Here is a 13,928-nt window from a genome sequence, read left to right as displayed (position 1 = left end):
CAATAAATTCCTCCAATATCAATTTATTCACCTAAAAGTAAGCCAAAATAAAATAGGAAGTATAGCAACTTATTAAAATAAAAGATTCCAAATATAAATAAAATATAACGTGACTTTGCAATCCATTGTTTAATTCTGCTTTATGACAACTTGTTAATAAAAAAAAAAACAGAATCGATGCTACTTTTTGAAATTTGAATACCACAATCATTAGTCTTTTGAGTTTAAGGACTGACTAAAACAATAAATTATAGCATGAAATTTATTTCCAAATTCTTAAAACTAAGAAAGGATATCAGTTTTGCTTCTCTAATCAGCCCATATATTTCACAGAATAATCTAATAGGAAATTCCCCTTAAGTTGTTGTAAGAAGAGCTAAAACTAATACACAGAGTTTACGTTTTGCTTTAAAGAATATTTTATCATAGAATATCTAACTAACTACTGTTAAACAAATAAAAAGATATGATAATTACCTGCAAAAAGATCTTCTCTGTCATCATCTAGTACAACTTCTGCAGGTTTTGGACCATTAGAGTTTGCACTGATATCTTCTGCAGGAAGACTAGCTGGTTCTGGAGAAGATGGGCTCGACTATTAAAAAGAACAATAATTGATAATAGATTGGGTGTTTATAACTGTTGTAATTATGTCCTATACACTAGAGTAACATAATGTCCTCTCATTAAGAACGACTATTTTCTCCTGTCAAGAATAAACCCAAAACATACTTTTAATTAACTCTACTCCTTTCTTAACCAAAATTCACTTCAGATTTTAAAAAGAAACCCTTTGTCAGCCATTCCCTTAGAGGCACTAATTCATCACATTGAGTTATGATTAACAAAAACCAAATTTAACGCTTCCATCATCATAGACAACAGAATCAAAATCAGGCAAGTCCCTTGGTTTTTAAAAAATTTTTTATTATTTTATTTTCTTACATAAATGGAGCACAACTTTTCATTTCTCCAGTTGTACATGATAGAGTCACACCATTTGTGCAATCACACCCATACACAGGGGTAATAATGTCCATTTCATTCCACCATCTCCCCGCCACACAACCCCCCACACCTCTGCCCAATCCAAAGTTCCTCCATTCTTTGCTTGTCACCCACCTCCATTGTGGATCAGAATTCACTATCAGAGAAAACATTTGTCCCTTGATTTTTAAGAATCCATGCTTTTGAGCCAAGTGGGGTGGCACACACATGTAATTCTAGCAGCTAGGGAGGCTGAGGCAGGAGGAACATGAGTTCAAGCCAGCCTAGCAATTTAGTGGGGTCCTAAGCAACTCACCAAGACCCTGCATCTGAATAACATATAAAAAAGGGCTGGGAATGTGGCTCAGTGATTAAGTGGCCCTGGATTTAATTCTTTTTAAAGAATTAAAATCCCCCCAACAACAACAAAAGAATATATGCTTTTGTTTCTGCTATGATCATGTTTGTTTCTCTGGTGGTGGAAGATATACCCAAACATCAAAATTCCATGCAACTCAACAGATGTAAAAAAACATTACATGTGCAGGAAGTTCAAAGCACTACTTATTCTGAGAGGAAGGTGTAATAGTTAAACTTATTTTTTTAACCTATTTATTTATTTACATTTGCATTACAATTCTTAATATACGTTTATACTACAATTTATCATATCTCTGATTATATATAGTATGTTGGCACCAAATTTACATCTTCATACATGTATTTTATATAATGATAAGGGTCTCCTTTCACCATCCATGCTATTCCCCTTCCCTCCCACCCCTATTCCCTATCAAGAGGTAATCTTCCTCCCTTGCTCACCCTCCCTACTATTTGAATTTAATTGCCATTTTTCTAAGGTTTCTAGAGTTTCAAACTAAAAAATAGGCCCTCAGTCAAAACCCAAAACATTTACATTTCACTTAAGCTAAACACTACTTTTGTACTTCTTGGTTTTTTTGTTTTATTTTGTTTTTGGTACTGGGAATTGATCCTGGGGGCACTTAACCACTGAACCACATCCCCAGCTCCTTTTTTGTATTTTATTTGAGTTGCTTAGGGCCTCACTAAGTTGCTGAGACTGGCTTTGAATTTGTAATCCTCCTGCCTCAGCCTCCAGAGCCACTGGGATTATAGGCAAGAGCCACTGAGCCCAGCCTGTACTTCTTGATCTTAAGTATATTGACCAACACAATTACTACAGCACAACTTTTAATTTTATCAGTTTTCCTTGTAATAGTTAAAACCAACAGTCTTAAAAAATTAAAGCTTTCTAAAACAATTTTATAAAAGTATAACACAAAAGAGAAATTTTTATATATCAAAAGTGTTGAGCTAGAGATTTTCAAAACCTCAACACAAGAATTCAGATCAAGAAAGAACACTACCATCAAGCCCAGAGACTCCACTCATCCTCCTTTTCCAATATTTACCATGGAGGCTTCTACCGGCATGGATTAGTTTTTCATGGTTTTGCTCTTCATATAATGGAACCATATAAAATGTACTATTATTTGGTTTTGTTCTTAACGTTATCTCCTATATGAAATTCTTCTATATCATTCTGTATAGTAGTACAGCAGTGATTCTCATTGTTGTGTGAAATCCCTTTGTGTAACTACTACAATCAACACACTCTATTACTAATGGAAAATCGGGTGGTTTTCAGGTATGTGTGTGTATTTTAGTGAACATATGAACAAATTTATCTGGCACATACCTAGAAGGGAACAATTGGACCATAGCGTAGACATTAGGTAGATGAATGTTCAGCTTAAGAAGTTATTACTAAACAATCTTTTAAAGTGGTAGTATAAATTTGTAGTCCCACGAGAAAAATATAAAAAGCTGTTGTTCCACATTCTTGTCAACACTTCGATATATTCTACCTTTATCAGTTTAGCTACTCTGGAGGGTACAGAGTATATACCAGTGTGGTTTGAATTTGTATTTCCCTGATGATAATGATGCTGAACAAATTCTATGTGTCTAATGACCATTTGGATAACTTTGTTTTGAAGGATTTCTCCAAGTATTTTGCCAATTTTTCTATAGTTCTTGTTGGTTTATAGTTCTTTATATATTCTGGTTACAAGTTCTTTGTTAGATGTTATCACAAGTATTTTCACCAGTCTGTAGCTTACCTTTTTACTCCCCCGCAACCCCAGTACCAGGGACTGTGCCCAGGAACATTCTACCTCTGAGCTACATCTCCAGCCCCATCACTTGTTTTAAAACTTTTTTGAGACATGGTCTTGCTAAGTTGCCCCAGCAGGACTCAAACTGGCAATCCTCCTGCCTCATGTCCCAAGTACTCGGATTACAAGATTTTGCTGCCATGCCTAGATACTTTCCTATATGCTTTTTTCCCCCTTTAAAAAACTTGTCCCCCTATTTTTTTAATGATAGACTTTAAAACGTAAGTTCTTAATTTAGTAAGAATACATCATTAATAAAAAATATAATTAGTAAACTTTTGTAGGATCAATAAACATTTTTCTTCTTTATTTTCAGTGCCAGAGACTGAACCCAGCACTTAATGCATGCTAGGCAAATGCTCTACCACTAAGCTACAACCAAGAGTCTCCCAATTAACAAGATGTCTTCAACAACTTTTTATGTAAATAATGGAAGTGAAATATGCTAGTCTGAAAAAACCAAAGGCCAAATGTTCTCTCTGATATGTGATGGTAACATACAATGTGGGGTGAGGGGAATAAAAATTCATCGGATTAGACAGAAGGGAATGAAGGGGAGGGAGGGGGTATGGTACGAGAATAGGAAAGACAGAATGAATCAGACAGTACTTTCTTATGTTTATATATGAATACATAGCCAGTGAAACTCTACATCATGTGCAACCACAAGAATAAAATCCTAGGGCTGGGATTGTGTGGCTCAACAGTAGAATATTCACCTTGCATGTGCAAGACCCTGGGTTTCATCTTCAGCACCGAATAAAAATAAATAAATAAAATAAAGGTATTGTGTCCAACTACAACTAAAAAATGAAATATTTAGGTTTAACTCTAACAAAATATAAACAAGATCTTTATACGGACAACTAAAAACATCTGAAGAAAAACAACAGAGCACTAAATATATGGAGAGATTTTCCATGTGCAAAGAGAAAAACTCAATATTGTCAAGATGTCAGGTCTTCCTAACTTGATCTATAGTTCAATGTCATGACAAACAACATTCTGGCAAGTTATTTGTGGCTATTGACAAATGTTCAAAAGTTTGTATAAAAAGGCAAAATCCCAGCATGGCTAACTTAGTATTAAAGAAAAACAAAGCTGGAGGACTGATGCTACCTGACTTAATATAAAGTTACAGTAATTAAGAGAGTGTTATTAATAAAAGAAGAGAAACAGAACAGAGAGCCCCAAAAGAGCCCCATTAAGTACAGCCAAGAGATCTTTAACAAATGAGCAAAGGTAAATCAAAGGAGAAAAAAATAGTCTTTTCAACAAGTAGTCTGGAGTAACTGCACATTCACATATAAATATGAATCTAGAAACAGACCTTAAACCTTTCACAAAAGTTAATTCAAAATGAATCATATATCTAAATATAAAACAAAAATTATAAAGGCACAGTCCACAAAAGAAGGAACTGATAAGTTGGACTTTACTACAACTAAAAATGTTGCTAGGTGAAAGATAATGTCAAGACAATAAAAAGACAAACCACAGACTAGGAGAAAATACATACAAAAGACACGTGATAATGAATACTTATCCAACACTCGCAAAACTACACAATAACATTTAACAGCTCAATGAAAAAATGGGCTAAAGATCTGAATATATACCTCACAAGGAAGATACAGAAATGGCATTAAGCATATGAAAAAATAACACTAAACACCTAGAATAATGGCCAAAATCCAGAACACTGCAACTACTAATACTCATGAAAATGTGGAGCAACAGAATCCTCATTCAATGTTGGTGGGGATGCAAAATGGTATGGCCAATTTAGAAGACAATTTGGCAGCTTTTTTTTTTAATTTTTAATTTTTTAGTTGTAGATAGACACACAATATCTTTATTTATTTTTATGTGATGCTGAGGATCAAACCTAGTGCTTCACACGTATGAGGCAAGCATTTTACCACTGAGCTACAACCCTAGCCCTTGGCAGCTTCTTAAAAACCTAAATATACTCTAATCATAAATTCTACTCCTTAGTAACTACCCAAAGAAGATGAAAATACATCCATATAACCACCTATACAGTATGTTTACAGCAGTTTGACCCATAATGGCCAAAAGACATGATTAGATAATAAAAAAATCAAAATTTGTTATCTTGTATATGTTTAGACAGATGCAAGTATGTATATATACATTAAACATTTTAATTGTATGTAAGGATATTTATTGAGTATGTTAAAAATACCCATCTATTTAATGATAGAAAGGTTTAAAAATTAAATTCTATAAATTAGAGCTTCACAAATATAGTGAAATTAAAACAAATCAAAGAAAAGCACTTTGTCCATGAGGCTGAACAAACCAGCAAGTTTTACTTAAATCCCCCAAAATCAAGTTTATTTTTTTACTTATTGAGGAAAATGAAAAAAAAAAAAAAATCCCTGAAGTTCAACTCTCATCTTTACATTGTATAAAATAGCCTGATGTGAAGTAGCCACTTCCTTCTGGTTACCACATCAAAAGAAAAGCACAAAGAATATGGATATTATAGATATTAGCTCATGATGCTTCTACAAAAAGTGTGTACTATATTTAATCAGCATTAATATTTATATATCACTGTGTCAAGTCTGTTAGATATAGTGACTCTTTAATTGTTCATTTAGAAGCTTTTCTAAGAATGAGATTGATGCTTTTTATCCATCTCTAATTGTATAAACATAATTCCTGGAGTGTAACTTTCTACTGCATATACCCTAGTATTCTGACAACAAAAGTATTTGTTTAAATAGTCAAGTTGTTTGGTATTCCCCAAAACATTTTTCTCTTGTGCCACATTCTACTCACATCAAACAAGATTGATCAAACAAGGTTGTGGCTCAGTGGTAGAGCACTTGCCTAGCATGTATGAGGTGCTGGATTTGACTCTTAGCACCACATAGACATAAATAAAATAAAGGACCATCAACAACTAAAATATATATAATTAAAAAAAAAAAAAGACCCAACATCCCAACATTATGTGGTCTCCAAGGCAAAGATAACCATCAAATTAGAGAACTTAGGAGAAATTAATAAATCCTATAAATACAAACTTACCAAGTCAAAATCACAAATAAATAAAACTAAACACACACACACACACACACACACACACACACACAAAGGAAAAAAAAAACATGAAAAGTGATAGAAACAGTAATCAAAATCCTTCCAAAAAAGTAAAGCCCAGGAACACGAGGTATTCTACCACATGCTGGAAAAACAAAAAAGCAAACAACAACAAAACCAATAATGATACCAAGCCTTCTCAAATCCTTCAAAAAACTGATGGAGAAACACATTTTATAAGACCAGAACTACTCTTATAAAAAGCTAGAGAACACTGAAAGAAAATAAAATTAGAAGCCAACATCCCTGATGAACATGTAATCAAATTCCTCAACAATATTCCTCAACAAGTAATCTAAATTCATTAATATATTCAATAATTATATACCATGATAAAATCCAATTTATCCCTAGGGTCCAGGATTGTTCAACATATACAAGCCCTTTCAGCATTGTTTTCTTTTGTTCTTAACTGAAACATGATTTACATTAGTACAGTGTGTGGGATACAAGGCACAATGTTAGGTTAGCACAAAGAATGCTAAAATCTCTGCTGTCCCCTTGGAACCTACTGCTTTCTGACCATGTATTGGAGGTGTTGCCTTCAGAAGATGCCTATGTGGATTCAATTCCTGTCACCACACTTGTGTAGCCCATATGTGTTCTTTCCTGTCTATCTTGTTTGCTAGGATGTTTTTTGTTTCTGTTTTTGGCCTACTTGCGTGGCCTGAAGAAATGCTGGGTGGGAATGGGTGGGAATGTCAGCTTCGGGAAAAGTGGTCAGGCTGGAGATTACTATGTTGCCAGTGTCTTAGGCAGATGTGCCTCCTTTGCCAGGAAAAGGATCTAAAATCCTCAGGACAAGTGTTTCCTGGCTGCCGCAAAAACAAGAAAAGAGGAGAAAAGTAAAAGGGGAAAAACAAGAAAGAAAGAGGGGAAAAAAAAAACTCTAATAAAAGTTAAGAGAAGGAAAAAAAGCATTTTTACATAAAAGTGTAAAATTGTAAATTGTTATCTCCATCATGGTACCTCAGTGAGGTGGGAAGAGTGAATAATTACAACCTATGCTGATCAAATCTTCTCTTTGGGTTTCTTAAGCTTTGTACCCTGTGGATAGTAAAGTCTTGTGGTCATTCACACACACACACACACACACACACACACACACACACACAGTTCTTTCTGTTGTCCTGCTTAACAGGGCTGAATTGTGGCTAAAGCTAGCTGGAATTCCTCTCATCTGCTGTACAGTAGAATGTGCTAACAAGGAATGCAGAGATCAGTAGGCAAAGATTCTCTCCACAGTGCAGGGCAAATATTGGATTGCAACACATTAATGAGCCATCTCAGAATGCTAAGTAAAACTTAGCCTAGAAACTTTTGATCTACAGGTTCTAAGGACGGGGAAAATGGCAGCACATCCCTGGACACACCTATAAGTGGTGAGAGGGTCTGGAGACAAAGAGATCTGAGCTGAGAGGCAGGGTGTCATATTGCATACATATAGTCCCTACCATCATTATTAGTACTCTCATACTTGATTCTCAAAAAATTCACATAGAACTCTTCACTCCCCAAGATTGCTAGCTGGTTCTCTGATCTTTGAGCTCTATTGACACTAAATTTTGTAAAGTGAAGTGCACACAAATAGAGAGTAAGGAACTCTCAGGTCAGTCAGGATGGGAGGCTTTGGGCATCTTCTAGCTCTGGCATCTCCACAGGGCTGGGACTCCCAGAGCTTCTCTGGCAGCTTCTTTCTGCTATCATAATTATCTTTTGGTTAGAAAGTGATAACTTTAAAAAAAAAAATGTGTCCCATTTGTCATGTAGATAGTTTGCCATTTTCAGGGAGGGCCCCAATTGAGAAATTCTTAGAAGCTTAGAAGTTTTTTAAAAAGAAAAAAATCTTTAAGTAGTTTTCAAAACAAAAAGACATGGGTGGTGAATCCCCCTGAGGTAAAGCCAATTCCCAGCATGAGGTAGGAACACACCACTGACTAGATTGTCTGTTTGCTTCCTGAAAGCTTATAATATGCAGAAGATTTGGGGAGGTATAATGAGAGTCATGGTCCAAGGAGGAAGCTCAGGGCCAGCTGGACAACTCCAGGTTTGAGGGGTGATACCCACAGCAGATGTTCAGAAATCCTGGAGGAGGGAAGGAAAGCTGCATAGCAGAGGAATTCCTCTGTGCATTTTGTGTGGCTTTGTCTGAGGAGTAGAAAAACGGGATTTCATAGGCTTTTTTCCTCTATACCTGCCCCTGGGTAGAGCAGGGACTTATCAGATGTTTTCTCTGTTGCTCTTAGAAACAGAAGCTGACCTTCCCCCTAGTGTGCAAGGTAATGTTTCCTCTCTGGGTAAGAAAGAAGGGCTCTTTTACTTAATTATTTAGGTGTGATGGCTAAGCCCCTTTGTGCTGAGGCCCTTCCATCAAGAAGCCCCCAAACCATAGCCTCCATTCCTACAGCCAACACTGCCTTTTCCACTGTTTGCTCCAAATGCCTGTTCTCCCTGAGGTCTCCTGTGGTCCACAACTTCCTGTGGCCTCTTTTTACCTGCTAGTCACAAGTGCGGGAGTGTGAATAGTTGTGTCAGTGCAATTTCAAAATACACAGGAGTTTATGCACAGTAATCCAGCAACCCAGAAGTGATAACCATCTTCACAGACCCTGAAAAGAAGCAGGCCTCAGTGTACACAGTGAATGAGACCTTGGCACTGTGCATAGGATGTAAAGGAACCCTAGTATCCACCCCACCCTCCTGACTTGAGGTGTGAGTGCCTGAGCATCTGTGTGCCCTCTCCTGCCCACTGGCCCACCTCTCACTTCCCTGTGCATGGGATTATGGAGATGATGCCATACAACACTCTGCAGTTTCCAATGCCTTGTCAGATGTGTATTCTCCAATAGCTGTCACCCACCCTGTCCATACACCTCAGGGAGGGGCCTGAAGACTGGGAAAGGGATTCTTTCTTACCAAAGCAATCAGTTCAAACAGAATAAAGTATACAGTGGCTCAAGGGGAGAATCAACATCTATACTAGGTCAAGGGGAGCTAGTCTCCATCTACATTGGCTCAAGGCAAGTGAATCCCCATCTACACTGGCTTAAGATAAGTGAGTCGCAATCTACATATCAGTATAATGAGTCTCTGTCTACCCTGAACAGAGAAGGAGGCAAAGTGATGCAGGCCTCAGATAGGATTGCTGCTGGGTTCCTCCCCTTGCCCTGAGGCCTCCCTTTTTTCTGTTTTTTTTTTTTTTTTTCCTCCTCCTCCTTTTTTTAACCTGTCCTTCAAAAAATCTTTGGAACATCAATATTATTATACAGTTTGTGAGAAACAAATTTATTAAAAACTATCTCTGCTATCCCAGAAGGACAGAGAAGAGCAGGGAAAGAGGAAGTATCCCAGGGAAAAGAGTCTCTGATGTCTCTGGCAGGTGGAGGCAGAGGAGCGTTCTGGTAAATCCAGATGCACTCTTGGCTGGAATCTGCAAGGAGAAGCCTGAGCCACTTGGCACACCTCACTCCTGACCAATGGCTGGCACCACGATGTCAGGATCCTCAGAACTTGGGGTCTTCTGGCTGTTCATTAGTTTGTATGTCTCATCTCTGCATCCTCACTGGAGTCATTGTTTCAGAACCTAGGATGTCTCTGGCCTTCTTCAACAGGAGCCACTTTTCCTCTGAAAACCAGCCGGCAGAAGCACAACATGCAACAACATGTTGAAGGCAAGTGGCGATTCTCTGACTGATAGCTTCTTTCACCACCACCTCTGGTCCAGTGAAGAGATGGCGGGCTATTATCACTTGGCCAAAGCTCTCCTGCCCAATGTCCCTCAGGACCTGATAATGGTCCATAAGAACCATCTCATAGCACAAGCTGGGCCACTGCAGCACTATATTTGAGTACTCTAAAAATACATCCTAAGCCAGAACACCAACTAAAGATGCAAGAGAGAGAGAGAAGAGAGGAGGAGGAGGAGGAGGAGGAGGAGGAGGAGGAGGAGGGAGGGAGGGAGGGAGGGAGGGGGGGGGGGGGGGGGGGAGGGGGAGGGGGAGGGGGGAGGGGAGGGAGGGGAAGGAGGGAGGGAGGGAAGGAAGGAAGGAAGGAAGACCAAAATCAATAATAAAAAAACAAAAGACAAAACAAATAAAAAACACAAATCAAAAAAACATTAGCAAGGGCTGGGATTGTGGTTCAGCGGTAGAGTGCTCGCCTCGAACGGGCAGGACCCAGATTAGATCCTCGGCACCACATAAAAATAAAGGCATTGTGTTAAAAAGAATAATAAATTTAAAACAAAATTAGCAAGGTAGGTGTGGTGGCTCATGCCTGTAATCCTAGCAGCTCAGGAGGCTGAGACAGGAGGATCAAGAGTTCAAAGCCACCCTCAGCAATGGCAAGGTGCTAAGCAACTCAGTGAAACCCTGTCTCTACATAAAATACAAAATAGGGCTGGGGATGTGGCTCAGTGGTTGAGTGGCCCCAAGTTCAATCCCCGCTACCAAAAAAAAAAAAAAAAAAAAATTAGGAAAACACCATAATCACCTACCACAAAACACTATCTGGGAGTCCAATAGGTCACCACCAAGAGTTTACTGTATTTATGGTCAAAAACCCAGCTGCAGCTACCGTCTTATATACCCAGGATTTGAAGCAACCTTACAGTGTGGCTCCTTATGAGATCAGAGCAAGTAATGACCCACTTACACATGGGCATAACTCCCAGTGATCACCTCACTTTGGAGCCTCCAGGATCTTTTCAACTGTCATAATAAGAATAAGAACGAACCCCGGAAATTTTTTTGCTTCAGTGGGTTATGGAGACTGATATTTCCATGTTTAGAGATTAGAACCTGTAGGGTTTCAATGGTCTTTTCCAGTCTGAAAAATCTATAACTTCTGGCTTTTGAAGACCTCATCATATAACACTCATGGTATTCCATTCTTATTTCTTTCAACTCAGAATGATTAGGCTGTGGAGAGTGGTGATTTGAATCATGGTTTTTGATTGTCTCACAACAGGAGATGTACCTGTGCTGGGAACTTCCTGTACAAAGGTACAGGTCAAGATTACCCAGCTGTTATGGTGAGACCCTGCTAACAGAGGTTTTGTGCAAGGCACAGGACTATCAGTCTTGACCCTGAGTTCAGACAGTAGCTGTCAGGGGTAGAGAATTATGAGCACAAAAAAGCTAATTATAATTGGACTTCATCCTTTAGCCTGCCTCCTTTGAAGAAACTTTCTCACAGAAAACCCTTCTGATGATAAAACCTATATAATAAACATGCTGAGCTAGCTCTGGGTCACTGCTCCTCTATCAGAGGATGGTGTCCCACCTGGTTCCAGTTTTCTCTCCCTGTGCCTGTCTTTTCTAAACCCCATTACCCCTTACCACAGTCGGTTTCTGAATAAATAGCCATGCAGGTCATGGCAATTGGTGTCAAAGAGATGGTAGTACTTCACTTATAATCTTGATACTATAACAAAATGCTCTGGTCCTAAGACACTGTAGAGCTTGGCATTAACACCTATGGAGTTGAGAAGGAGAGCACATTTGTCATCATTTCCCCATAAAGTTTCCATCAGATTTCTCACTAGAAACCCTGGATTGCAAAAGGCAGTGAGTTGATATATTCAAAGCAATAAAAGATAAAATATGTAAGCTGAGAATATCAGAACCAGTGAAAGTATTCTTCCCATCAGGGGAAGAAACGGTAGCATTCATAGATACTTAGGTCCCTTTCTGCTGCTATTAAAAAAAAAAAAAACAACAACAACAACCTTAAATTGGTATTTATTAATAATAATAAATATTAATTTATTAACAATAGAAATCGACTTCCCATAGCTCTGGAGAGTGGCAAATCCAAGGTCAAAGCACCCTGAAGCTATATCCTCCTCACATGATGAAAGGGGTAGAAGGATTGAACTCATTCCCTCAAGCTACCCTCCCCGCCCCCCAACTTTTTTTTCCCTTCCTCTTTTGACATACTAGTAATTGAACCTACATCCTCAGGCAAGTACTCTACCAATGAGGTACATCCCCAGTCCTTTTTATTTTGAGACAGTTCACTAAGTTGCTCAGGCTGGGCTTGAACACGTGCTTTAGTTTTCAGAGTTGAGAGGATTATAGCTTGTTATGGTTTGGATATAAGGTGTCCTCCCAAAATCCCATGTGTTAATACAGGAATATTCAGAGGTAAAGTGAATGGACTGTGAGAATTTTAAACTATTCAGTCCATACTAGGTTGAATGGACTGATTGGCTGACAATGGTTGGCAAATGAGGCATGGCTGAAGGAGATGAGTCACTGGTGGTGTCTCTTTGAAGGCTACTTTGTCCCTCTCTTCTCTGTCTCTCTTTTGCTGCCCTGAAGTGAGCAGCTTTCCTCCACTGGGTCCTTCTCTCATGACAAACTACCTCATCTTGGGCCCAGAGAACTAGAACCAGACATTTATGCACTGAGACCTCAGAAACTGCATCCCCCAGATAAATTTTTCCTCCTATAAGTTGTTTCTGTCAGGTATGTTGGCCACAGTGGTGAAAAAGCTGATTAAAACATGGCCATACGCCATTACACCCAGCCTGACAGATGTACTTTTGTACGTGTTCTGGTCTTGTGCATGCCATCCATGGGATTGGAGCCTCGAGACCTAACCACCTATTGAAGGCCCACCTCTTAACACTGTTACATTAAGGCTAAAATGTCAACAGGAATTTTGGAAATAAATACACATTCAAACCACAGTACTAATAAACAAGAGCTCAGGGTGCTGGTTTTCACTAGATGCACCCTGTGTGAGGGGAGTCCTTCAGACTGAATGAACATTAGGTAGGAATGAGATCTTGATAAGGACATAAAGACATCTGGTAAAGCAAATTTCATGAAAACTATAAAAACTAATGCTATTTGTTTTCTAAAAGATGGAGGAGAATAATGTAGCAGAAAAACCCAATTTTATTCCATGGTATTGAACACACAATGCCTACACATGTAACACTATGACATCAGTAACTGAGATGGGGGGTCAGAGAAATAAGGCAGTAGGATTCAATATAATACTGAAGTTATGCTGCTCTAGATTCACATCAGAGCAGTATCTTCTTCTCATATTAAATATAATTCCCAAATGGGAATCACAAAGAAATACCTACAGAACACACTCACTCACTAAAAGCTTGCTCTGCTCTCTCTATAAGGATGCAACCACACTGAACCATAAGCTCATCCTATTCCCTTATAATCTCAGCTTAGACAATATCATCATAATTATGCCATTTCTGGACCCCCACCCAAAAAAAGGGGCCTTCTTCCTTCCTGTGAAGTCAGAAGCTACACATATCTTTTGGAGGAAATAATTTAATCCATACACTCTCTAGTTCTATTTTTCTGAGTTTTTATCAATGTGTGTTGAATTATGTCATATGATTTCTCTACATCAATCCACATATTCATATGACTTCCTTTGCTTGTTAATAAAGAACTTTAGAACTTGAAGAGAGTCTTTAGGCCTTGAAGAGAGGGTGTGTGAACTTGAATACTAAGTATGTAATAAAGGTAAAAAATAAAAGATCATGATCAGAATATATAGGATCTCTGAGAAAGCATCAAGAGAACAAACCTGAGAGTTAATGGCATAGAAGAGGATGTGGAGATAGAG

At 38.3% G+C, this 13,928-nt stretch overlaps 1 protein-coding gene across 2 annotated transcripts in view; it reads right to left on the bottom strand.

Moving 5' to 3' along the window:
• Snx2 (sorting nexin 2) overlaps positions 1 to 13,928 on the bottom strand; it is a 68,511-nt gene that overhangs the window by 31,537 nt on the left and 23,046 nt on the right. The window contains exon 2 of one of the 2 annotated variants that reach the window (XM_076856675.2): positions 478 to 595. In XM_076856675.2, coding sequence (XP_076712790.1) covers positions 478 to 595 — 118 coding nt within the window. Of the gene's footprint in view, positions 1 to 477; positions 596 to 13,928 lie in introns of those variants that run through there. The other variant, XM_076856676.1, reaches the window with a different exon arrangement.

The sequence above is a fragment of the Callospermophilus lateralis genome, chromosome 5 (assembly GCF_048772815.1).
Source record: "Callospermophilus lateralis isolate mCalLat2 chromosome 5, mCalLat2.hap1, whole genome shotgun sequence".
Lineage (NCBI taxonomy): Eukaryota > Metazoa > Chordata > Mammalia > Rodentia > Sciuridae > Callospermophilus > Callospermophilus lateralis.
Note: the sequence above shows the minus strand (reverse complement) of the source record. Positions and strands in the feature narration are given on the sequence as shown.